The sequence below is a fragment of the Lissotriton vulgaris genome, chromosome 2_1 (assembly GCF_964263255.1).
Source record: "Lissotriton vulgaris chromosome 2_1, aLisVul1.2, whole genome shotgun sequence".
Lineage (NCBI taxonomy): Eukaryota > Metazoa > Chordata > Amphibia > Caudata > Salamandridae > Lissotriton > Lissotriton vulgaris.
The window spans coordinates 504,924,728-504,952,592 of NC_141687.1; the positions used below are offsets into that span (position 1 = coordinate 504,924,728).

Here is a 27,865-nt window from a genome sequence, read left to right on the forward strand (position 1 = left end):
CCTCTTGTGACTCGCAGACATTAAGTTTACACAAGGAGCTTGAGACCATATCCCTAATGTCAGCACGGATCCTTTCGTTAGTGGCTATCTTAGGCCACCGAACCCTTCTTCGGTCATTAGAGATAGTTACCTTCTCCTGAACTATTGCACCTTCACACATGGGGGAGCTACAAAAACTACTATCGTTAAATGACAAAATCAGAGGGATGTGGTCACTTTCTGGCCTACTCTCGACCACCATATCTAAAATATTCGGCCACATCTCCACATTAACTCCCAATACATTAATTCCACGCACACACACATACGTTGAGATTTGATAGTGTTTCTAAATACTAATGTAGATCCAATCACCATAAAATATACGTAGAATGGGATGGATGTAGAGAATAGAAAAGTATTTGCACCAAGATAGGCTGTGTGATATTCATGCACTGTGACAGGAGAGGGAAGGATAGGTTATTTGAAGAGAGTGCAGTAACAGACTTGAATGGGAAGGTTGAGTGGAAGCAGGCATGCACAAACTAAGACTGACAAAAGAAGCAGGGAGGCTGTAAAAGAGTTATATAACCTCACATGGACTTACATAAGAGGTAGGGAGATCTTCCCTTTCCGAAAAATTGACTTTGCCATGCTAGTTTCTTTCAACTTCAAATTGATGGGCTGTCCCACATGGTAATGATAAATATATTTGAAAGGCCCACTGGTGCTGTCTAGTGTATACTGTTAAAATACCTATCCCATATTTGTAATGCTATCATATAATAAAAACATTTATTTTACCTGTAACATCTGTCTGTGAGAGGCGTAATTACAAGTCTTGGAGTATTGCCAAGATACTCATATCCATACTGCAGACCTGCATTGATCATTTTTGTTTGCAACTGGTTTTCCTAGGGAGAAAACGTGAAATTAAGACAGTTAGAGCCAGTACATTGTTTAAGGCTAAGTCCCCTGGTTGCTAATATGAGAATAATGATAGAATTAGAATGTTTGAGAAAATGTGTAATTTTTAGCATTAAAAAAACAATTATGCAGGTCAATTATGTGTCACTTGTTGCCACCATGTGTCCTTTACAAACCATCAACAATATTCGATAATAGATAATCTGGTACCCAAAGCAAGATTTTGAATCCTATAAAAGTAATCAAAGTCAGATGGTGAAACTGTTGTCTTCGGAAGAAGACATGGCTGTATCGAACCGGCGTTCCTGCAAAGGTGCCCAATAACCTATGCACCTTCGCACATTGACTAAGATTTGAACATTAATATTCTTGGCTCCTTTGACATTACAAATGTAATAATATACTCATCTGGTGCATCAACATCCAAATTTGATCTTTCTAGTCTTGTTTTGCTCATGAAACGTCTAATTCAGAATTGCAACAAGTGGATTCTTGTTTTGCTGCCGCATTAATGCTCAGCACATATTTCACAGAACAAAAACAGGTTGTGTGTGCCACAGCTACAAGGGTGAGTCAACGTTTCCTTAGTCCAAAAAGTTTATACTTAACAAGGCACTGTTCATGAACTTTGTGAGGTTTTATGTCTTGGACCCCTTCAGTCAATAAACTAGAAACATGTAATATTGTTCTCTACAATGGCACAGTATAAAATCAATATGTTGACTAAAAGTTACTGCTTAAACATTTGTAAATTGCGAAAACAACAGTTGATGGAGAGAATGCAGAACAATGTCATACATTCACCCCAGTACAGAGACTGGGCCTAAATCCATCGTTTTTTTGCACTCCACACCACCCCAGTTCAGACATGACCATATGCAAATCAGCCTTGACCCTGTGCCTCAAGGGAACAGTCCAGCCCGAACTGCCAAGCCATGTCTTTCCTGGACCGGAATCAAGCATCCTAGGGCCGGTTTCTGGCTATCATTCGTCTTCAGCCAGGATAGCTTGACTCCAGTGGTGTGGAGAGCATGGGACTCATGTCTGAGCATACCCATCCCACTCGGGTGACAATTGCAAAAACAATAGTTCTCTGTACTGGGGTGAATGTATGACATTGTTCTGCATTCTGTCCATCAACTGTTGTTTTTGCATCTGAGTTAAGAATGACTGCTCTATTCCAAGCTACCAGAGGGTTGAGGACAGGTTAATTTGGTGTTTGCTTGTGACCGCACACTGACAAGATTTGTGGTGGCTACTTGAGTCAGGTTTTAGCTCTCTCAACCAGTATTCCAATTTCGTACAATGCCTTTAATGCAACCTTCCTCTCACACAAACAACAGGTGCCTGTGCAACAGCACAATAAGATTCCATGTATTCAGGAAGTAAGCATCAAAGTGTTATCTGCCATTCATCTCATTGGGTACTGAACCATTGAAGGCTGTTTTTTGTAGGGCTATGGCCACCTCTTTTTTCCTCTCCAGGATTTAGAACAGAAGGCACAATGGGAGTCTAAGCAAAGACAGTGGAAAGAGGGAAACAGAGAAAGAGATGAGGGAAAGAGTAAAATTAAATAACGCAGAAAGATATCACAAAGAGAGAGGGAGAAGAGAAAGAGAGAAGTGAGTCAGCAAATGTATAAATGGAAAGAAGAAGAAAAGGAGAAAAGGGAGCAGGGACAGCATGAACATTAGTACCAGGAATGCTCGAGTTTCTCAGTCTGGCGTTACTAGTGTGACTCAAGTGCTACCTCTTCTTTGCATTAATCATGCTTGAGAACACCTTCTTAATACACAAAAGATGAAATGAATGTAATCGGCAATGCTTTTTCTTCAAACCTACAGTATCGTAGCTTCTGATATAAATCAAACACTGTGGGTCATTATGAGTGGCAAGAAAATTCTACACCTGCCCCATCCTTCTGTACCGATACCACAGCTACCGGTAACCCCAGGGGGCAAAGTTACTGGCCAATTGCAAGTGGTACTCTGAGCGTCCCCTTGGAAATGAGGAATTACCATAGGAAATTGGTGATTCCAATTCTGATTCCCCTGGTTATTTCTCATTCTTATTAACCCGTCTGTAGTTCACCAGGAAACTGCGCCTACCTTCGGGGGAAATGTCCAAGTCTGTGGGGCTGCCTCTGAACTTGTCATTCCGATGGGGATAATAACCAGCCCCATCAATATTCAATGCAAGAATCTAGATCTACATGTGGATAGAGGATACTAGTGGGTACACAGTTTCCTTCTTCTGTCAACGTTTGAGTGCCTTTAGAAATTTAAGGTGCATAGAGATCTTAAAGAAAGAAATGTGTTTTATGGAGTGATGTCTTAAATGTTTTTAAAAGAGAAAGTTAGATTGTCAAAGAAATTAGAATTCTTCATAATAATGTGTTTATGAATAAAATAATCCTGCAATTTAATTTTAGACACATGCAAGGGTATTTAATAAATCAAGGATTTGCGCTGTTGTTTTAATCTATGATAGGAACATAGTCAATCACGGTACATGAACCAGACGTGAACAAATGATTAAAACACTTACTTCCCAGTAGTATCTCAGTTGACTTAGCCATTCAAAGTCATTTTCATCACTGACTTGCTTATTGACGAGTGACGTGAGGACATCTCTGGCATGGACATCGAGCACCACCAGTGCTCCCAGAGTTACGCGGTTCTGCTTGGACAGCTGGCCACGCACCAAACCCACAATATCGTCAATCTGTCTGTTGTTCTGCTCCAGATAGTTCTGAAGATCCTGAGGGACAGGATACACAAGGCATGACGGGATAGGCTACATTTCTTCATAATATAATGCTCTTAATTCTTTTTTCATCATTTCATTCACTAAGTCCCATTCATTAAAATGAGGAGGGCATTTGCCTATGTAAAAGTACATCTTCGACCGGATGCAGGCTCACTACTTTTAGAAAATCAAAAATATTGTCAGTAATGCATCTGGAAATCTGGGCTAACTGCAGGTTTCCAGGTGTCTACTTGTAATCTCAAGTGACATTTTTAAGAGCAGCTATTTTCTCGACACGGAAATGGCTGAAATGTTTCCCTTTGAAGAAACTGGCAACCCTACTCCTGTGCATGGTCATGAGTCTTTGGGGTGTTCCATTCCCCTCCCCATCTTCGAAATGAATTACTGCCGCCTTTTGCTGGAGCAATGCTCTTACCATTTTTAGGGTGGAAAAGCATCAGAGAAGAATTAGGGAAAGTCCACACGCTGACAAGTTTGTAGGCATTCACAAATTCCCAAGGCAAACCACACCTTGATCAGCCTGAACCAAAGTCCGTTCCTGGAGTTTACTAATGTATAATTGTATAGAAGGGAAATGGGATCACACAGCCTCACCTCCCAGCACAGTTCGTCCCTTAGCATGGCTGTAGTGTTTCACCAAAGTTGGTGCAGGTAAGTGCTGAATCTCATTTTTTAGGTCTTGCCTAGGCAACGCTTGCGCATTCTCTTCAATACATGCTGTATTCCGGATATGTGCAAAAAGCTCTGCCCACTTTCCCATCTTTTTAATTGCCTCTTGTAAATGGTGGCTTTTCATTGGTCAATAGGCTTAGTATTCCCTTCTTAGTACTGCCTTGTCTCTTCTTCTAACCTCTCATGAGGACAACCCCTGTTACATGTGTTGCTACTCCCTAGGTTTTAATTACAGCCTCAAGGCACTATTTTCTTAAAACGCTTCAGGCAAGACTCACACTTGGTCCTAAGCTAGGCTGGCAGTGGTTACTTTGCTCACTAGAACATCTCATATATATATGAGAAAGTCTATAAATGTTGCTTAATCACCTCCACACAGAGTACAACCTAATCAGAAATTAATGTAATAATTATTTTGTCACATTTCAAAGCTATTGTCTGTATATATGGACATAGCTATTTGAATGTATTCTTAGTACTGTCTTGCATGCAATGCATTATGGGTAGGGTGGATTTATGATATCTTCTGCCGGGTGCAGTACCATATATGACCAACAGAGGTCCGCTGTGCTGAAGCCTTGCTCACTAAGGACCTCTAGGAGCAGCTTGCGGTACTGCACATAGACATACAGTGCTGGTGCCTTGTTCACTAGGGACCTCTAGGAGCAGCTTGCAGTATTGCGCCGAGACATGCAGTGCTGGTGCCTTGCTCAGTAAGGAACTCTAGGAGTAGCTTGGGGTACTGCACTGATACATGCAGTGCTGGTGCCTTGCTCACCAGGGACCTCTAGGACCAGTTGAGGTACTGCACCTAGACATACAATGCTGTTTCCTGGCTCACTACGCAAGCATTTGCAATGCTCTGGGTCTTGCATTACTGAAAGTATGAGCTATTGGCGTTGTAATATTATTTGCAACACCAATTCCTCAGACTATCAGTAATGTGAGACCTATTGCAATGCAAATACTTGGTATCTCTACTGATAAAGGGTAATATCCAGAAAAATGTGTCTAGAGATTTACAGCACTAACCTGAACTGACTTTTGGCGAAACACTACAGCTAATACGTAAGCATTTACTGTGAACTGCATTTACTTCAATACTAAAGGACGAACTATGCTTAGAGGTGAGGCAGTGTGCTCCCATCCCCCTTCTGTTTGAAAAGACTCCCTTGAGCCATTATGCCGACGAGCTTTTGGAGATGCACATGTGCGCCAGAGAGAGGTACTGAGGTCTGAGAGGATTGTGGCAGCTTTCTCTGCAACCCCTGATGAATTTCTTTCTTTTAACTCTACTGATGAAGGATAATATCCAGAAACACGTTTCAAGAGATTTACAGCACTAACCTTCACTACCTTTGGTGAAACACTACAGCAAATATTCAAGTAATCATTTTCTGTGAACTGCATTTATCACAATGCTAAGGGGGGAACAGCGTTGAAAGGCAAGGCAGTGTGCTCCTATCCCCCTCCTACTGTATAACTGTATACAGTACTAGTGGCAAAGAATTACACAATATTAAATGCATTTAGCCATAAATATAGGCTTATAGTCAAAAATGGCTTTGTGTTTTTTGCCCAGAGTGTTAAAAGACTACAGAGCCTCAGGCAACAAAACGCTACTCTTTCAGCAGCGTTCTTTCTTTCATCTCAAGACACATTAAATATTGGTATACCTAGGTTACCAGCGAAGTTTGATTATGTCTGAAGTGATTTATCCCATAACATCACAGGTAAAATATTGTATTGCATGGTAGTATTTATTTAGTGCTTAAAACACCTAAGGTGGCCGCAAAACGCTTCAATTGGCATTTGGTTTCTGGCACTTTCGGAACATATGTAAAAAGATCTTGCTGACTTCATAATTTGACTGAGCTGTGTTGACTGCCACAAAGGAAACCTCTCATGCCCACCAAGCAGAAAAAAACACTACGAGCTATACTAGTTTTTTCGTAAATCCAACTTTCCTGGATCTCTTTACTTTGATGACACCTCCATAGTGATGCAGGATCAATGAAATTGTAAGTTAAACACCTTGAAGCTTTTATAAAATGGTTTTAGCAAATAATTATCTAGCCAAAGAAAACATTAATTTAAATAGCAACACTGTGTCACCTTCCATCTTTGGCGCTTTATGACAGGTAGTGAGTTGGGATATTCTGACTCCACATATTGGCGCTTCCAGTAAGATTCTGAAATGATCACACCCAAGATTGAAAAATGACAAAGAATGTCCGGCTCACATGAATTCACGCATTATGGTAGGGAGTTTGCCTTAATCTCGCTTCATGCTTTTGTGTACGTAGAAGAAAATGATTGGTAGCCCAATATGAAAATTACTGATCTTCTCATTTTATATACTTCAGGTCAATTGCTTTTACTTTAAATATAGAAGATGCAAACAACAGAAGCAACCTACAAAGAGCTTATCTACTGTCATTTTTTAGAGTGACATCAAGACACTCGAGCCTTGTACAAACATAGAGTGTCATATGATAGTTCGAGGTGTTTTTTATTTTGTATTAATTTATTGGTATGTTCAACAAGATATAATCACACTGATACATCCCATCAACATCATCAAAAGAGGGTACATGTATGTGCACAAATTGCTACTTTTTTAATATCCCGCACATATAGGCCCATTTAGCCATCGCCTACTTTCGATTCAAGGCCATAGTGCGTGGATGGGGGGGGGGAAGGTGACATTTTGAGCGTTCAGTGGTCGGGCTCTGCGAAAATCTGACTGTCAGTTCCTCGTAAATTACCCATCTTTCTGCCGCACCTCTCAGTCCAATCAGCATTGCCCCAGTTCTCTCATCTCAGGGGTAAGCAGGCGTTTCACCCTCTCCCAATTCCAGAAGGCTGGATCAGCATATACAGTTTCAAGGGGTCCCAAAAGTACTTATGTTTGGAGAACAGTGGAAACAGTTCGGAGTATATAGACATTTGTTCTTGGCACACTAAATCTTAGATTCAGTCCTTGAATTTGGAAGCCCACCCCCATCCACACGCCGCCCTGCGCTTGGCCAGCAGTAATCCAAGTGAAGTGTAACGCCTGACCAATGCCTCCATGTTTTTGGTGTACCTAGCAGTGCCACACGTCCGGTGAGTTGCAGCTGCGAGCTCGTCATTTCGGTCAGGGCATCTGACACCAGTGTCCAATAGTTATTAACCGAGTGACAAAACCACGCCAAATGGAGGAAGTCAGCTCCCACTGCCGCTATCGCACATATCAATGGTGTGCAAGCAGTAGCAAAGTAACCTAGCTGAAGTAAAATAAATGCGGTATAAAAATGTATAGTGTATGTTGCGTAATCGTCTGCTAGCCGTTATCTTGCTAGTCTGTTGACAGCAATATTGCCATTGTGTACCACTAAAGCTAACGCCCAAGTCGGCCTCCCATCCCGACTATGCCCCCACCTCTGTCCTCGTCTGGTCTGCTTGGACACTACGGTATGGTATCAAAATGATGTGTGTGAGGTAAGGTGTTTGGAGAATCACATGCACGGAGGTGAGTGTGGGGGGCTCCTTTGGGAAATCAGGAGTAGCTGCCTTGACATTGTGCTGCAGACAAACATAAAAGAATATGTCCATTGGAATTGGGACAATGTCCCAGAAGAAAAACACACTGATGGCAAAGCTCCCCTCCCTATACAGGTCTCCCCACGTGTGGACTCCAGCATCTGTTTGCACTACACTTCACGTGGCACCGGAAGCAGGAGATGATTTGATATCCGCAAGAACAAGGAACATATCGTTGACTCACTGGGCTAGCTTCCACCAGGCTGTAGTGGTGCAGGGCACCATTTTGGTATTTGTCTCTGCCCCCTGGGGGGTACGACCCCAAAAAAGCAGTTGTTGGGATTGGCGCCATAATTCCCTGCCGATTGCCAGGTAGGGCATGTAGGGGGTGGTTGAACCAATATGCAGCGAAATGTGCTCGAGCACAAATGAAATACAATTTAGAATCTGGGGCTTCAAATCCTCCCATCGAAAAAAGGGTGCGTCAAAAGCTCCAAGCGGAGTCTGGGCTGTTTTCCACCCCAAGCAAGCTGAATAAGTTGCATCTTTAGCAGTTGGAAGAACTGATGGTCAGGACAGTATGAGATATTGATAAACAGATATAATAGTTTAGGCAGAATGACCATCTTCATGAAAGATATGCAACCTGTGAGCAACAAGGGCATAGAAATAGAGCAGGTAATGGCATTGGTAAAGTTGTGTCATAATATGCGCACATTAAGTCTGTTCTATCTCTGGAGATCATTATCCCAGGATATTTAATCTCTGAATCGCACCACTTCAAAGGGTAGTCACAAATATATCAGGGGGTGTTGGGGGTAAGGGAAAAGATCTGGGATTTCTCCCAATTAATCATGACCCCCAAATACTCTCCAAAGCCGATGAACTCTTGGAGTATGGGATTGAGACTCACCTTGGGGTCCCGTATGTATAAAGTGATATCGTCAGCGTATAGGGATACCAGCAGGTGTAAGAAAGTGCCCTCTTTTTGCATGGTTGCCCCCACTTTTTATTAAACTGCTGATGTACTTTGACTGAGTGTAACCTGGGCTCCTGCCAAACAGGTACCCAGAGCTTATGTTCTATCCCTAAAACTGCATTGAAAACAAAACCCAATTGGCACTCTCTGACCACAGGTCAGCCCCTTGTAAATGGTACCACAGGTACCAAGGACTCTGTAGCCAGGGAAGGCCTCTAAGGGCTGCAGCACTTAGTGTGCCACCCTTAGAGGCCCTGTACCTTTACACACACACACTGCCTTTGCAGGCTATGTGTTTTGGTGCAGAACAAGGGGAAGAGTTGAATGGCACACATCACTGTGTGCCATGCCTACAACCCACTGTCCTGGCATTGATCAGCCACTCCGCTAGCTGGGTGCACTATACCAGTGGTGAGGTTACAGGTGCATGTGCCCTGTACCCCTACAGTGTCTAAACAAATTCCTAGACATTTTAAGTGCAGTAATGCCATTAAGAGTATATGGTGCTGAGAGTTTGTCATTACAAACTCCATAGTACCAAAATGGCTTTACTGAAAACTGGGAAATTTGGTATCAAACTTCTCAGCACATTAAACCCACATTGATTCTAGTGTGGAATTTAATGACAATTGCACATGGAGGGCATCTTAGAGATGCCCCCTGAAAAATGACCTAACATGAGTGTCCAGGTTGAGTGGCTGCTCGCCAGCTGCCACCACCAGACATTTTTCTGGACCCCTGGGTTGAGAGCCTGCTGCTCTTGGGGGGCTGAAACAATGCACATTCTGGGACGAGGTGCCAAGCCTCCTCCCCCAGGATGGGCAGGGTCCACAAAGGGGAAGCTTTAAAGGCTTGCTGCCTTTGTGTGCTTCCCCAGGCCTTTTGCTGCTTCCAGCAACTGGTCACCACTAATTCTGACATTCACTTTGGGCGGGAAAATCGCTGGAAAAACCAAGTGAGGAAGGGAGGTCTGCCCACCTTTGCAAACCCCACCCCTCAGGTGGGGGAGGCAAGGTGAAGCACAACTCTAAGTCCCTGCTATCTTGCGGATGGGGACCCATCCAACCAGAGTCAGGCATATGCCCCCCCTCCCACTGGAGGGTGGCATAATAGGGGGTGTACCCACCCCAAGGAAGCGACCCATTGGTCCCAACCTTTACTTACCTGTAACGCCCCTAAATCTACTATTTGGGGACAACCCAGAACCTTGCTTCCTCAGACAAGAACTGACCAAGAAGAAAATAAGAAGAAGGAACGAAGAGCTGTGCTGAAGCTAAGAAGAGGAGGACACCTACTAACTTGGCCCCTGCCCTACCGGCATGTCCCCGCCTCTAACCTTCTGGTGTGTCCTGCAGCCAGCAACCTCAAGAACTCAGAGGACCTGCCCTGACTTCCACAGAAATGTCTCTGTCTCCCAGGAGCACCAGATTTGCTCACTAACAGACTCCGTTGAAAACCGCGAGTCTGCACCACTCTGCACCAGACACCCGCGGCCCGAATTCGAGTGGCCGAACACCACGAGGAGGTCTCCCCAGCAATCCTGATCCGATAACTTGTGATCTATGACCTGCACTCTCCACCATGCCTGCAGTCTCTTTCTGGAGGATCCCTGCGACAGGAGCTGGTAAGAAAACCAGACGCCTAAAGACAACCATGAACCCGAAGTCCACCGGCCTTGGGTGGCCTAACCAGCGGTGTCACAGCATCCCAAAGCATCCCAACTTACCTCAACAACTGGTGTTCACCTCCAGAAGATCTTTGTCCCCGAGCCTACAGTCTTTGTCAAAACTGGAGAATCACCTTTGAAACCAAGAAGGGCCCGACACCAAAACAGCACCCTTCAGCCAACCGCCCCTGCGTTGCTCTGGTTGTACTTTGGGTGCTAACTCGGATTCCCCTTTGCCCTGAGCCTAACACCAGGAGGTTTTCTCCCACAACCCTGTGGTCTTCTCGTGAGCAGCCACCAACCAAAGTCCCCCTATCCCCCATTGGATAACATTGGGCCTCAGTACTGTGCACCAGGGCGCCCTAGTGCCGCTGAGGGTGCTTTGAGAGTGCATCCTTGACCCTAGGGAAATCCTTGTTCTAACCCCAGAAACTCAACCCCAAAGACTGAGTAATTACCTGTTAACCGATAATTCATTTCTCTCCATAGTAATACATTGACTGTTTTTCCTTGAAAAAGTATTTGTGCGGAGTTGATTTGTATGAAAACCAGAAAAACTACAACTGTGCAAAACTGATTTCTCTTACTTTTTCTGTAGGAAATGTCCCAGTGTGATAGCTAAGCATATCACACAGAGTATAAAAAGAAACTTGAAAAGTAATCTGAAAAGTAACTAAAAAGTTATCTGAAAAGTAATTTCGACATTTTGACTTACCTGTATTTCAATCAACTGCATTTGAACCTGCACTCAATTGTAAAACACTGCATAAGATTTTGCAAAGCATTTATTTCACGTACAAGCGCTAGGCTTGGCTTGGTTCTAGAAATAAAATAACCTAATAATACTTTTATACAAACAAAATTGGTCTGAGTTCAGTCTTTGAGTGTGTGACATCATTTGCTGATTGAGTGTGTACAACAAATGCTTAACACTACCCTCTGATAAAGCCTAACTGCTCGCCCACACTACCACAAATAGAGAGTAGGGTGCTATTTACTTTTACCTCTGACTACCTTTGGGGTTCCACTGGACTCTGTGCACACTACACCTTATTTTGGTATAACATATACAGAGCCAGCTTCCTACAGCAGGTGTCTGGTAGAATACCGAATTGCGTGTTCCCAATGATGTTGTCGGAGCTTGGCCGCCAGTAGCTTAACCGCCAAAGCAAATATCAGAGGGGGCTGGTTGGGAATATAGGAGTTCTATACAGGAGAGATCCGAAGATGGAAAACTCATGCATCTCAATGCCGTTTGCAAAGAGTCCTACTCCAAAACGTGAAACGCTTTGGTGGCGTCTAGAAAGACAGCCATCGCAGCCAGGTCTGGGACAATGTCCTGCAAAAGGAAAAACAGAGTATGCAGGTTATGAGAGGTTACTGTTCCTGATATAAACCAGACTGATCAGGTAGCACTAGGCAGGTAATGAGGAGGCTGAGCCTGTTGGCCAGTATATTGGAAAAGATTTTCCCATCACAATTGATCAAGGACAAGGGCCTACATGATTCTCATACATCAGCTGCCTTACCAGGTTTTAGAAGGGTTATAATTAAAGCCTCTCGCATGGAGGGCTTGAGGATGCCTAACGTTCGGATTTCTACAAGACAGGGATTAAAATTTCAGCATTGGATTCAGAAAATTCAGCCAGTAACCCATCCGGCTTGGGAGCACACCCTGATCATGACTGCATAATTGCAGACCTAATCTCATCATTTTTGATGGCTGCAGACAGCCCAAGGATGCATCATCCATATAAACATTGGTGTTAAGAGGCTGAGATCTAAGAGTGGTGTAAAGAGAGGAATAAAAAAGGATGTAAATGTGTGAAGGTATCCTTCCACAGGACTCCCACAGAGCCTTTAACCTCTAGAATAAAATTCTACAAATAGGCTTGAGTGTTAGCTCAGCAAGAGCTCTACTGGCATGTTGATATCTGCTTCCATATAATCAATGAGTGTGTCTCTGAATGTAACACGCTCTCTCGCCCCATAAAATTTGGTCGTTGAGCGCTTCTGATGGAGCAAGGATTCAAAAAAACAAAACTTGCTCAAATTAACCTCTCGTTAACATATACTAACAAGTAGGAATAGAGATATAAAAGAAAATTAACACACATACAATATTAATACATAGGGAAAAGGCTTTCTGCTTGCTTTAATAATAAATGATATGTTTCCACGCAACAAAAATCCCGCTTGAAACCTAAATTTGTTTTGTGCATGTGCGAACCTGTCCTGCATAAGTAACCACATGATTAACTCATGTGAGAGGAAAAGAGTTGCTAACTGTAGGTCTCCAAGTACCGCTTGCCTGGCATATGTTTGCCTGAATCTTAAAAGAAGCTTTTCGCTGCTAACTCTTCGCTTAACAAAAAAGAAAATAACATGGGATAGAGTAGAAGTGGGAGGTAAACAGTAATAATAAAATATATGAGAAATTAACATCTGTTTATGATTCTTTTGTCAGTAATGAACTAAGCCAAGAGAAAGAAGGGGATGAACCGTAACGCAAGCTGAGTCTGCGCATTAGAAACCAAGAGTGACCCGCTGACCAGGACATTGATTGTCTGCTAAAACCCAAGGACGAGTGCTTGGGAAAAGATCCTCAACTGAAGAAATTATACAGAAATTGTATCTATATATTGTGTGAGATGTATGTGAAAAGGAAGTGTCATGAGAATTTAATAAATTAAGTGAGAAGGGTTTACTTAACAAAGAAATAGTTAAGAGTTTTGGGATGACCGCATGAGGTGATGACAACTCCCCTGCCCTGGCCCAATCACAGTTCAGGATTCACAGACATTTGCAAACTTTGAGGGTGGGACATGAAAAAATAAAGGATATCATTTGAGTGACTTAAGGTTAAAGAGAGTTGCTGAGAGCAGAGAGAGCTGCTGCTAATAAAGAAGAGTTGTTGATGCTGAGTGAGGAGTAGGTGACAACTGCTACTGAGAAGTACATACTGGGAAGATTTAATACTGAAAGACAGCTTGATTAGATTGAAGATTTGCGGAAGAATATGGAGGAGGGAGCGAATGTAAGAGAGGGATGTGCTCCGGTGGGTCAGGTTCTAGAGAAGTGTAGTAAGTATAAACCTATCCTGCACTTGTCCTACAGTCTCTCTCCTGACTTTAACAGGGGACCACCACCAACCCTTCTGGCCCGGGGTGGGTTTCCCATTCCACTATTAGGTAAATAGAATTCTGTTGTAAATATAAATTTCCATTTGAAAAGTATGCAATACTATGTCTTTTTGTCTCTTAATCAATCACTCCTAATGCGTTGATATTGTTGAATGCATTTGTGTATGTTTGTAAGTGATATGTTGATGGATGAAAAGTTTATCCTGGCCTTTCGCTGGATCAATTTTTCTGGTAGCAGAGTGATGGTTGTAATCGATTAGTTTGGTGATAATTGATTATGGACTATTGCTATGACAAATTAATTATATGTTTTAACAAAAAGAGTTAGTGTTGCGTTTTATGTTGTCTGGAAGCACAGGTAGAGATACCTGGGAACCCCGGGAATGGAATTCGGAAGAGTGTGATGAATGGAAGTCACACTGCAGAAGGTTACTCGTCTGTTGTCGTAATACTGAGAAGCTACAGAGGGCTGTCAGTATCACAGTAGGGACTATACAGTATAAAATTAGAGTGTGATTGATAGCAGAGGGCCCACCTGTGAAACTTTGGCCTTACTTGAAGGCGGAGTATCCCTAGAGGAGTCTTCCCCGAGCTTAATCGAAGAGTAAACAGGGTTTTTGTCGTCATAGTGACAGGAAGGACATTTTCTCTTTGTAGAGAGTGCCGAAACTATCTTTGGTTTAGTGGAGCAGACAGAGTAGCACTGTTTTTACCTTGTTACTTACAAGAATTTTCTAACGAAAAAGACAAATACAGATATTGTTGGATTACCTTGTGAAGGGAGGGTCAGTAGCAGGAGCCGTACTGATGTCACAGAGAGCAGCACTGGTATTGGTTGAAACAGCAGGCGTGAAAAAACTGCAGATTGTAAAGGGAGGGTCAGTAGCAGGAGTAATACTAACATCACAAGAGTAGCGTTAGCATTGGTCAGACAAAGAGGGTGTGTTGATCGGTCTGTTTGGTCAATAGATTGGCAGAGAGTTGGTATTGGGCAAAGACGAAAATATTTAGTAAACTCTGATTAGGTTGTTGGTGTGAGTCGCGCAGGCATTGGACGAATGTTGAATAAGTAGTGAAAATACGGAAGAGTTTTGAATTTGTCGAGTGAGTTACATAAGGGAACAAATAAAATTGAAGTTGATTAACAAGATCAAGAATTTCTTTAAGAAGAATAAGCGCGCAATAACTAGGGAGGGAATTCTTATGCCACCTCCTAATACACCGGCTTCCTATATGATGATGGAAAGTCGATATCATAAGTGTTTATAGTTGAAAAATTGGGTGGAGCATACAAAGGATGATGGTGTTTTAGCTTTTCCAGAAAAAGGTACTTTTAATGTAAGAGTTCTTCAGAATTTGAGAAACAGATGAATTCATTGAAACAAAGTCCTAGATTAACACAGTATGAAGCTTTGGAGGAATGGGAAGTCGAGGCATTTGAGTGCAAGGGGTATGATACAGGGGGTATGATAATTAATAGAGTATTTGATAGTTTGATATGATAATTAATAGAGTATTTTTACCTAGATACCCATTTGACACTCGAGTATATCAGATGAAAAGATGGAGAAGGGCTGTATTGACCGAGGGTTTATATCCAGTATTAGTGACTGATGATCAAGAAGGGAGTAAATGTAAGGAGAAAACAAAGGATATGGGTACAACAGGGATAGGGTGTAATGAATCTGATGATGAGTTATTAGAGGACATTTTGATAAAGTGACCTCCGCCTTATTAGGAAAGGGCTAGATATACCACTCCAAGTGCCCCGATGATGGGAACCCCATTGGCTCCAGAAGTCCTATATGATCCAACAGTTATTTGAGCATCGCAAGAAAAGGAAAGGGAAGCATTGAACAAAACAAAAGAGGAGATAATTCAGAAGATAAATCAGTTAGGCTTAAATGCGGAAGCACTGACAGTACCAGTAGCAATTGGTCCTGTGATTCCATTGTATGGAGACAAAGTACACCTAAATGCCAAACTGCAGCATCTTCGCAGAATAGGACCAGAAAGAAGATAGTTATGATAGATGATCAAATTAGCGAATGTGGGTCGAATGTTTCATTAATGGATCTCCCAAATATTGAGGATGTGACAGAAGAACAAGTTACTTACCTTCGGTAACGCTTTTTCTGGTAGATACTATATCTGCCTGTGGATTCCTCACCTTGTGAATATCCCCCTTGCGTCAGCAACGTTCGGAAATTTTCTTCGTAGCACGCCGACGTGGGCGACGTCACAGGAGCACGGCATCGCGCGCGACTCCGTCTGACGTCACCGACCCCATATCAGGCCCACGCCGGCGTGATGACGTCAGTTCCGCCCTTTTTTCCGTGCCTTCGAGGCACACGGACGGACCAACGATAGCAAACATGCAAATATACAATGTACACAGTACATATAGAACTAAATCAATACAATAGTATTATAACCATATATACAGAAAGACCAGGTATAGCAGAGTGGACAACGGGGAGGCGGGTGGGTCAGTGAGGAATCCACAGGCAGATATAGTATCTACCAGAAAAAGCGTTACCGAAGGTAAGTAACTTGTTCTTCTGATAGATACATCTGCCGTGTGGATTCCTCACCTTGTGAATAGATTCCCACAGCAGTCCCCACTCCCGGAGGAGGGTGTCCACTCTGCTACACCAGGAAGTCTTGGAGGACAGAGCGCGCGAAGTGGCCATCCCTCCTCACCTCGGTATCCAAGCAGTAATGCTTCGCGAAAGTGTGGAGGGAGGCCCAAGTCGCGGCCCTGCAAATATCCACAACAGGTACACCCCTAGACAAAGCAGATGTTGCAGACTTTGCTCTAGTTGAATGAGCTCTAATACCCTCAGGAGGGTCCTTACCCGCAAGGGAGTAGCAGATCTTGATGCACAGGATTATCCACCTGGAAAGAGTGCGCTTGTGCACCGCTCTGCCCTTCTTGCAGCCAGCAAAGCCAACAAACAGCTGGTCGTCCATCCGGAAGTCCTTAGTCCTGTCCAGATAGAAAGACACCGCCCTCTTAGGGTCCAGGCGATGCAGCCGCTCTTCCTCCTTAGACGGGTGAGGGGGAGGATAGAAGGTAGGAAGGGTAATGGACTGCCCAAGATGGAAAGGAGTCACCACCTTAGGCAGAAAAGCAGCCCTGGTCCTAAGATCCATCCTTTCAGCATGAATGGTCAGGAATGGGGGTTTGGAACTTAGAGTTTGAAGCTCACTTACCCTCCTTGCCGAGGTGATTGCAACGAGGAAGACAGTTTTAAAAGAGAGAAGCCTCAATGGACACTTGTGCAAGGGTTCGAAGGGAGAACCCATTAAAAAGGTCAGCACAAGATTCAAATCCCAATGAGGAACAATAAAAGGAGTAGGAGGAAACATATTCATGAGACCCCTCAAGAATCTCAAAACCACCGGAGATTTAAAGAGAGAAGGCTGATCCGGCAAACATAGAAACGCCGATAAGGCCGAAAGATAACCCTTGACCGTGGCCACAGCCAAACCTTGCTGTGCCAGATAAAGGGCAAATTGTAAAATATTAGACAAATGAGCCTTCAAAGGGTCAATATCCCTCTCCCTGCACCAAGAAACAAATTTTGTCCACCTATAGGAGTAAATGGACTTAGTGGTGTCACATCTGGCAGAGAGAATGACATCCACCACCTCGTGAGGGAGAGAAAAAGAACTCAAGTTGCCCCGTTCAATCTCCAGGCATGAAGGTGTAATGTCTGGAGGTGGGGGTGTAGAACCTGCCCCTCCATCTGAGAGAGGAGGTCTGCCCTGTGAGGGAGACGGAGCGGCGGGTGAGAGGATAGGTGGAGTAGGTCCGAATACCACACCCTTCTTGGCCAATCCGGAGCAACCAATATGACCTGGGCCCGGTCTTGACGAATCTTCCTCAGAACCCGAGGAATCAAAGGTATGGGAGGAAACGCGTAAAGGAGTCGATCTCCCCAACTCAACTGAAACGCGTCCCCCAATGCTCCTTGCATCGGATACTGGAGACTGCAGAATGAAGGGCAGTGAGCATTCTCGCGAGTGGCAAATAGATCCACCCGAGGAGTCCCCCACATCTGAAAGATGTTGTGAACAACCTCCGGGTGAAGCCTCCACTCGTGGTCGGCAGAGAACTGCCGACTGAGACTGTCTGCACGCACGTTCAGAACTCCGGCCAGATGATTTGCCACCAGACAAATCTGATGGTCCTGAACCCAGGACCAGAGACGCAGAGCCTCTCTGCAGAGACACTGCGACCCTACTCCTCCCTGCTTGTTGATGTACCACATCGCAGTCGTGTTGTCCGTTAGGACCTGAACCGAACGACCGCGAAGGGAAGGGAGGAAGGCCTTGAGCGCCAAACGTATCGCCCTCAATTCCAGAAGGTTGATGTGAAACAACCTTTCTTCCGGAGACCAAAGACCTTTGACCTCCAGGTCTCCCAGATGAGCACCCCACCCGAGAGTGGATGCATCCGTTATCACTGTGGCCACTGATGGAGGCAGTTGAAAAGGCTTCTCTTGCGACAGGTTGCCTTCCACGCCCCACCAAGACAGATCCGCTGCAGCTTCCCTGGAGATCTTCACTGACTCCCTGAGATCTCTGTTGTGCTGATACCACTGCCTGCGGAGGCACCACTGGAGCGCCCTCATGTGCCAGCGTGCATGACTGACCAACAGAATGCAAGAAGCCATCAGACCGAGCAGGCGAAGGGCCTTCAGGACTGGAACAACCGCTCCATTGTAGAATAAAGGAATGATTTCCTGAATGTCGTGAATCCTTTGAGGTGGAGGGAATGCACGACATACAGAAGTGTCCAGTACCGCACCTATGAACAGGTTGCGCTGGGAGGGCACCAGGTGAGATTTGGGTACGTTTATCGAAAAACCCAACCTGTGTAACAACTGAGTTGTCTCCTGCAGATGATGGAGCACCATCTCCGGCGACTCTGCTTTGATCAGCCAGTCGTCTAGATAAGGGAATACAGGAATCCCTGACCTTCTGAGATGCGCAGCCACCACTGCCATCACCTTGGTGAAAACTCGAGGCGCAGTAGTAAGTCCAAACGGAAGGACCGCAAACTGGTAGTGCTGTGATCCCACCGTAAAACGGAGATACTTCCTGTGCGACTTCAGGATTGGGATGTGAAAATACGCATCCTGCAAGTCGATCGACACCATCCAGTCTTCTTCAATCAGCGCCAGAAGAACCTGAGCAAGGGTGAGCATTTTGAACTTCTCCTGTTTGAGATAGAGGTTCAAAATCCTGAGATCCAGGATCGGCCGAAGCCTGCCATCCTTCTTGGGTATCAAGAAATACCGGGAGTAGCACCCTTGACCCCTCTCCTGCTCTGGAACCACCTCTATTGCACCCTTTCGAAACAGTGCCAGGACTTCCTCCTGCAGGCGAAGCAGGTGGTCCTCCGAACAATAACCTTGGCAAGGAGGGTAATTGGGAGGGAACTCCTGAAAAGGAAGTGCATACCCATTCTCTACGAGATTGAGAACCCAAAGATCTGATGCAACCGATTCCCAATCTCGTAGAAAGTGAGTAAGCCGACCCCCTACTGGCCCTACATGATCCAGAATGGTGGATCTAGGGCTGCTTTGCTGATGCGGGTGGGGGTTGGGCATTATTGGAGGAAGTGGAGGAAGAGGAGACTTGACGTCCACGTCCACGACCCCTCTGTCTACCTCTATAGGACCTATATAGAGGGTTTTGCTGCTGCTGCTGTTGTTGTTGGCCCTGCTTGAAGGGACGAAAAGAAGATTTACCAAATCCCTTGAATTTTCTAGTCGTCGACCCTCTCATCTGCAGACCCAAAGATCTTGCAGTGGCACGGCTGTCCTTAAACCTCTCCAAGGCCACATCAGCCTTCTTACCAAAAAGGCCAGTTCCTTCAAAGGGTAAGTCCAGCAATGTAGACTGCACATCCGCTGAGAAATCAGATGACTTTAACCATGCGGCCCTCCTGGTCGCAATGGATGAGCCCATAATTCTAGCAACAGAATCCACAGTGTCCATGCCGCTTTGAATGACCATGCGGGCCGCAGCCTGAGTGTCAGAGATCACCTCATTAAAGTTTTTCTTATCCTCCTCAGGAAGTTTTGATGACAATTGCTTCACTGAGTCCATCAGCGCGTGCACATATCTACCTAAAAGGCAAGTAGCATTTGTTGACTTAAGAGCCATGCTCCCAGAAGAGAAAGTCTTCTTCGCAGACTGATCTAATTTCTTAGACTCTTTGTCAGCTGGCACTTGAGGGAAAGAGCCTGCAGCCCTATTAGAGCAAGCCGCCTGAACCACAAGACTTTCCGGAGATGGATGCGTAGAAAGAAATGCAGGGTCATCAGGAGCCACCCTATAGCGCCTTGCAATAACCCTTGAAACTGCAGGAGCAGACAACGGCCTCTTCCAAATCTCCTTAATTGGATCCGTCAAGGCATCAGTAAATGGCAGTGTAGGCTCCACAATCGAAGAAGGAGAATGCAAGACTTCTGTGAGGATGTTGGGCTTGTACTCCACTGTGGGCAGCTTTAAGCTAAGAAGGTCAGCAGCCTTCCTAATAACCACGTGATAGGGTGCCACGTCCCTTGATGGTGCATCAGAAGTCGAAGGCAGACCCCACTCGGGAGAGAGTTCCAGACCACTAGCATCCCGAAGCTCATCGAAATCATCATCATGATCAGGAAGCTCGCCTTCTTCCACATCAGAACTTTCATCATCCTTTTGTTCGAGAAGACGCTGAGCTCTTCGCCTCGACCACTCCAAACGAATCGAAGTCGACGGATCCGGTAACGACTCCGACGGAGCCGGTTCCGACGTCGATCGAGGAGCCGGAGCAGGAGGACGAGAGTCATGAACAGGTGTGGTACCTCGATCTCGACTGCGAGGTCGATCCGGAGTCGGCGAAGCCGCATGCGGAGTCGAAGACCTCGGTGGAGCCGTACCGAGCCATGGTGAAAGAGGCGCCGGCAAGAAAGGCATAAATGGAGCAGGGGCGTACGCCTGAGGAATACCCAGATTGTACGATAATGGACCCATGGGGCCACCAGGCGCTCCAGTGGGGTACATTGCCCTGGAATAAACTCCAAACATCGCATTGAGAAAATGCGAGGGATCCTGTCCAGGACCAGGAAAGGAAGGGTACGGACCTACCGGATGTTGCAATGGAGGCCGCCCCGACACATCCTCACCCTGACCTTCTGGGTTCACAGGAGTCTCCGCTGAAGCCGGTTCTTGAGGAGTCACCTCTTCCTCTTCTTCATGCTCCGAGGAAACCAGCTCCGGGTCCGGCTCCGGCGCCGGAGAACCTTCTCTTGACAAAGCAGGCGAAGGAGAGACAAAGTCTTTACGATGTTTGTGAGACCTTCTCTTCGAGTCAGCGGATTCCTTCCCCGAATGATGTCTCGAACTGTGCTTCCTCCTCTTATGCTTTCTCCTCGAGGAGCTCGAAGCATGTCCGGAAGCCGACTTAGATCTAGACCTAGATCTTTCTCTGGACTTCGACTTCGCTTTAGACCTCGACTCCTCTCCAGACCTCGAACCCGCTCTGGATCTCGACGCCGATCCCGACTTCGACCGAGACCTTTGCTTCGACTTCGATCTTCGTGACGCCGATCTCGAATGCCGTCCAGAGTCCTGTTTCACTTTCGCCAAAAGCAATTTTGCTTCACGCTCTCGAAGCGCCTTTGGATTCATCTTAAAACAGGAATCGCAGTTCTTGACGTCGTGACTCGAACCAAGACACCACAAACAATCCTTATGTGGGTCAGTGATGGACATCATGCGGGCACAAGACCTACATGGCTTAAAGCCTGTTTTCTTCGACGACATCTCCGGAGAAGAACCAAGTCGAAAGAGAGAAACAGTGACAATTATTAACAGAAAGATACTAGGTATCGCTGAAGATCCCGAAAACCGTTAGCGTCGGAGACGCGGAAAAAAGGGAACTGACGTCATCACGCCGGCGTGGGCCTGATATGGGGTCGGTGACGTCAGACGGAGTCGCGCGTGATGCCGTGCTCCTGTGACGTCGCCCACGTCGGCGTGCTACGAAGAAAATTTCCGAACGTTGCTGACGCAAGGGGGATATTCACAAGGTGAGGAATCCACACGGCAGATGTATCTATCAGAAACGCCAAAAAGAATTTCGCCCACAATTGTGAACAGAAAAGTACCAACTGTCAATCCTGTGGCAGGGGGTTCCGCTCGATTTTCTCCTGAAGATCTAGAGGCATGGGGAAATGATTAGAAAGGAAGAAACCCAAAAATATAGATGTAAGTAGGTTAAGGGTGGATTAGGAAGAAATGATCATTGGTACACTAGGTCTTGATACATTGTGTTCATATGAATATGAAGAGTTGTTATCCCTATATAAGAGTATAACCTGGAGGGTAAAGAATTAGCATGAAAAGATAGCGGAACTGGCCTTAGAATTTGGAATAGATATAGAAAAATCAAAACTACTACAGAAGCACTATAGAGCAGAATTTACAGAAAAGGATTTAGAAAGCAGGAAGGAGATTGCAAATAAAGGAATTGACACACCTTTTAAAGAAATGGGGAGATGTAGAACATTGGAGAAGTAGATGGACTAAGAAAAGAGAGGAGGTGATTGCTAAAGAGTTATCTGCATTTTCAATGAAAAAAGTGGAACAAGTTGAAAAGATGTGTCCGATGAGAGAACTTCCAGGTGGTGGATATGTTCATATTTTATGGAGCAGACAGGATATTTTGTCTTTCACAAATGACTTCCCGAGGTTGAGAGAGAAACCTGTTGAATGGTACAAACAGGTGGAGAGATTTGTTAAAGTGTCAAAGATTTTGTTGAAAGATTTGGATGGTTTGTTTAAACATAGTGGTACTGACGGATTTTTGGACTGAATGTACGATTTCAATTGATTGGACAACTGAAGAATATCCTAGAGATGCGAGAACAGGAGCACCTTCAGAGGCAGTAATGAAAAAATACAATCTGGTGATTACGTTTCTAAAAGGGAAAATTCCCCTAAGGAAACAGATTGGGTTAAAATAGACAGAACAACTCAGGAACATAAAGAGTCGGTGCATGCCTATTATGAAAGATTACTGCAGGTGTTTAAATAGTATAGTGGATTTGAGAATATTGGTGATATAGATATGGGGCATTTTGTACTCAAAAGAGTCCCAAGTCCACCTGATCGACCAAAGCAGCAACTGGTAGAACAAAAGAAAAGAACCAGAAGCTGAGAGTGGCGAAGTCGAAGAGATCGGAGAATCAGACTCTGAAGAACGCATTGACGATTCACAACCAAAAGCTGAGTGTTGCGAAGTAGAAGAGATCGGAGAATCAGACTCTGAAGAACGCATTGATGATGAACAACCAAGTACAAGTCAAATAGAGTGGGCACCAGTTACTGGGACTGAAGAGACTGCTGTAAAGACCAGAAAAGAGCTTGAACTTGAAAGACCAGAAAGAAGGGAGAAAAATCCAGAAGAATCAGTTACAGAAATCACAGATTCAGCCAAACCAGAAATAGAAGAAGAACACATTGCAAAAGACTTAGATCAATTTCAGTTACAAGAAGACAAAGTAGGGAAGATTATTGCTGAAAATTCAAATTTAACTAAGTTAGAAAAAGGTTAGGTATTACCTGGAGAACAATTAGATCAGAGTCAGTCAGGAGAAGAAGAAGAAAGGAGAGTAGAAAGTCAAAACAATGAACAAACAAAAGAAGAAGAATAGGTAGGGAAATCGGACCAAGCCAAACAAAATGAAAGAGAAAATTAAAAGGATACTTGATATCGGTAAATAAGGTGAAAGGGCGGTACAGACAAAGAGTTAGAAAAGAAGATTGCTGGCCAAGTGGAGTGAAAAGACTGAGGTACATTCAAAGAAGAAGAACAGAGAAGAGATTAGAACATGAAGATGTGGTATCAAGTCAGGCAGAACAAGAACAAACAAGAAGATCATTAAGGTCATCAAAAAGAGTAAAGGTTCCAAATAGAAAGTATAAAGCTCCAGATTGGACCTACATCATGCTTGAAGATTTTGAAAATCTTGATCTAAATGAGGAACCAAAAAGTGGTACTTTTAAAGGGTCTGATGAAAGACCACCTAAAAGAAAGACTTTCCTTTTACATGAAGGTGAATTCTATTAAAGACATTGAACAAGGACGCTGAAAGAAAGGCAAATGCAGAAAGCTTTTGAAGTGTAGGATCACACGAAGAATTTACGTGCTAATTATAAGGAAAATAAAGTTAGAATGAGTTTTAGAAATTTTAAATGGCAGAAGTAAATCTAACCTAAAACAACGGTGTGTTAAATATTGTCTATTTAGTATCACAATACTAATATTGATGTGGTTGTTATTGACACTTGTAATACCTGTTCTAATGATAACTAATATTAACCCGTTGGCTGCTCCCGCGATTTCACGGCAGTGCAGCAGTTTTAAAAAATGGGCGGGCCGCGTCGGCCATTGGCCAACGGCAGCACCAGCGAGGTAGTGCTGTCGTCGGCCAATGGCCGACGGCAGCATGGAAGTGGTTAAGAATAACTCAAATGTGAGTGAAAAAGTAAATGTAGTTACTAAGAAAACTACTACTATAGAATTAACACAAGCAGATAAGAGTGTATATTATCATGACAAATCGCATAGTGATTCGTCATTAAATGTAGTCACTAAACTTCTCTACCACTACGTGGAGACGATGGATGTGAGTGATTGTTATGTTTGCATCTTGGAGGGTGTGACCTATCATCACCTTCCCTTAACTTAACTTATGGTCTTGTAGTGTTGTAACTAGTTTGTTCTATGTTACTGGTAAGTTGCAATATTTTTATAGTAACATGGATTTAGTCTTTTCTGAAATTTCTATTAGAAGAAATATGAACCCAGTATTTAGTGCTAAATATGCAGAGTATGGGGGAATTCTTTTCAACTACGAACCCCATAGACATAACACATGTGCATAGAAATAATTGAACTTGCTTTTTGCGAGATGCAGAAAGAAAGAAGGCATGATTTTCAAAAGAAAGCAGTTGAGCAAAAGTCCCATATACTTCCATGGGCTGCTTTAGAAGGAGAATATAAGAAAGGTGAGGCTCATTCTGCAATGTCCGTGGATTTGGCAAGAATGGGGAAATTCTGTCTTCATAGATTGTAAACAGAGTATAATAGTATATTCATTGGTACTAAAGAATGTGAACATACCTTCCTAATAATGGGGTGATGGGGACTAAAAGGAGGAACTGATCCTGTATTTCTAGGAATTTAATATGTAATCGGGAAAAATGCCTATTACAGGTTACCTGCAAGATGGTATGGCAGTTTTTACATTGCCATAGTATTCTCAAAGGTATATCACATTACTAAGAACAATGAAATGAGTGACAGAAGGAAGTAAAGGACTAACAAGAAATAAGAGTGCAAGTTTTACCGGAATAGTAGGTGACATATTTGGTGCATTGATACCATAGTTGGAGTCACATTAAATTCTCATAAAATACATCTGTTGTCTACTGTAGTTGATCAATTATCATCTGATACTGCTGGAGGATTCTTAATGATCAATACTGAAATGGTTGCAAGCAGATCTATGGTTCTACAAAATAGACTTGCCTTTGATATTCTTTTGGCTGCAGAGGGTGGAGTCTATGGCATGTTGAAAGTTCAACATTGCTGTATATATATCCTAGATCAAATTAAAGGTGTTGAGGAATATATCGAGTATTTTGAAGATTCATAATGATTTGACCCAACTGAAGGTTGACGGTGCATGGGAAAGATTTAGTAAATCTCTTTCTAAATTAGGTAGTTGGTTTTCCATCTTTGGAAAAAGTTTATTAGGAAAATAGTAATACCAATTATTTCAATAGCATTAGTGATATTAGAGGTAGTAATAACCTATACATGTTGCAAGAGAAAATTAAAGACAAAGTCAATGATTGAAATGATGAACAAAAGAATGGGAAGAAAGAGAAAAAGGGAAGAGGTTGAATTAGAAGAGATGAAAGACAATCTTTATGGTAGAATGAAAGAGATGCATATAAAAGAAAGAAATAAAGAAAGTAATAAAACCAATGTAGACCCTAACATCTAATTGGCAATTGGTAATGATGGGTATTTTATGATGGCTCAAAAATGCCATCAGAGGGGGGATTGATGGAGCAAGGATTCAAAGAAACGAAACTTGCTCAAATCAACCTCTCGTTAACATGTACCAACAAGTAGGAATAGAGATATAAAAGAAAATTAACACACATACGATATTCATACACGGGGAAAAGGCTTTCTGCTTGCTTAAATAACATTTTGCCATGCAACTAAATTCCCGCTTGAAACCAAAATTTGCTTTGCGCATGTGCGAACCTGTCCTGGGTAAGTAACCACATGATGAACCCATGTGAGAGGAAAAGTCTTACGCATGCGCAAAGAGTTGCTAACTGTAGGTCTATAAGTACCGCTTGCGGGGCATATGCTTGCCTAAATCTTAAAAGAAACTTTTCGCTGGTAACGCTTTGCTTAACAAAAAAGAAAATAACATGAGATAGAGTAGAAGGGGGCGGTAAACAGTGATAATATCATATTTGATAAATTAACATCTGTTTATGATTCTTTCGTCAATAGTGAACGTTTTAGGCCTGATGTGCTAAGCCGAGAGAAAGATGGCGGGTGAAACGTAACGCAAGCGGAGTCTGCGCAATAGAAACCCGGAGTGACCCGCTGACCAGGACATTGATCATCTGCCATAACCCAAGGACGAGTGCTTGGGAAAAGATCCTCATCTGACGAAATTATACAGAAATTGTATCTATCTATTGTGTGAGATGTATGTGAAAAGGAAGTGTCATGAGAATTGAATAAATTAAGTGGGAAGGGTTTACTAAACAAAGAATTAGTTAAGGATTTTGTGGTGACCGCATGAGGTGATGACGACTCCACTGCCCCGGCCCAATCAGAGTTCAGGATTCACAAACATTTGCAACCTTTGAGGGTGGGACATGGAAAATTAAAGGATATAATTTGAGTGACTTAAGGTTAAAGTGAGCTGCTGAGAGTAGAGAGAGCTGCTGCTACTGAGAAGAGTCGTTGATGCTAAGTGAGGACTAGGCGACTCTACTCTACTGAGGACTCTACTCTACTGAGGACTCTACTGAGAGGAACAGATTGAGAAGATTCAATACTGAAAAACAGCCTGATTAGATTGAAGATTTGTGGAAGAATATCGAGGAGGGAGAGAGTGTAAGAGAGGGATGTGCTCCGTTGCATCGGGTTCTAGTGAGGTGTAGTAAGTATAAACTTATCCTGCACCTGTCCTACAGTCTTTGTCTACTGACTTTATCAGGGAACCTCCACTAACCCTTGTGGCCAGGGGTTGGGTTTCCCATTTCACTATCAAGTAAATAGAATTCTGTCATGAATTTAAATTTCCTTTTCAAAAGTATGCAATACTATGTCCTTTTGTCTCATTTATCACTCCTAATGCATTGACATTGTTGAATGCTTTCGTGTATGTTATTTGATAAATTAATTTTTCTCTCCCATGAAAGTTGATGGAGTTTGCACTGGGAATCTGTACAAATGAGTGTTCATTTTTGATTGAATTATTAGATAAAATATATTGAATCATACCTGGAGTCAGTGATTAATTTATTGTGAGTTTATAAGATACATTAATGAATTTTTTAATATCACCATCAACTACTCGACTAATAGTCCATTGACCAAAGGAAGAGTGTTGATCTATGAAGATTAGTTAGGCATAGACTTAATCCAGATAAAAGAAAATAAAACTTGACCCCCAGCGAAACAGAAAGGAAATCTAGATGCGTATATGGGCCCATTGTAAGTGATACGTTGATGTGTGAAAAGTGTATCCTGGCCTTTCGCTGAATCACTTCCAGGAGGTCTTTTATTGTCTATGTAAACCTTGTTTAAAGAAGTTGCCACTTCAAAAAGAATTGACACACAGTCAGCAAGTCCCCTAAACCTTACTTCTAGTTAGAAGAATCCCTAATTAACATTGACACTTAGGCGTCAATAATTTTTACTTCTTGTTTTGGGTTTTTGTTAAATTTGATGCAACACCAAACAGCATTTGAGACAAAAGCTGTGGAATCCTTATAATGAGCCCCTTATTAATAGGGTATATATTAATACTTGTAGAGACTTTTAATCAAGATAAGATTTGACATTGAGGGTTCATTTAACGGTTTTAACATTTGAAC

General features: G+C 43.4%; 1 protein-coding gene across 1 annotated transcript in view; it reads right to left on the minus strand.

Moving 5' to 3' along the window:
* Positions 1–27,865, minus strand: part of DNAH7 (dynein axonemal heavy chain 7) — a 1,812,153-nt gene that overhangs the window by 1,262,660 nt on the left and 521,628 nt on the right. Inside the window, exons 22-23 of the mRNA XM_086955398.1 lie at positions 3,454–3,666; positions 784–893 (exon numbers count right to left, since the gene is read on the minus strand). Of these exons, the coding sequence (XP_086811524.1) occupies positions 784–893; positions 3,454–3,666 (323 nt within the window). The remainder of the gene's footprint in view (positions 1–783; positions 894–3,453; positions 3,667–27,865) is intronic.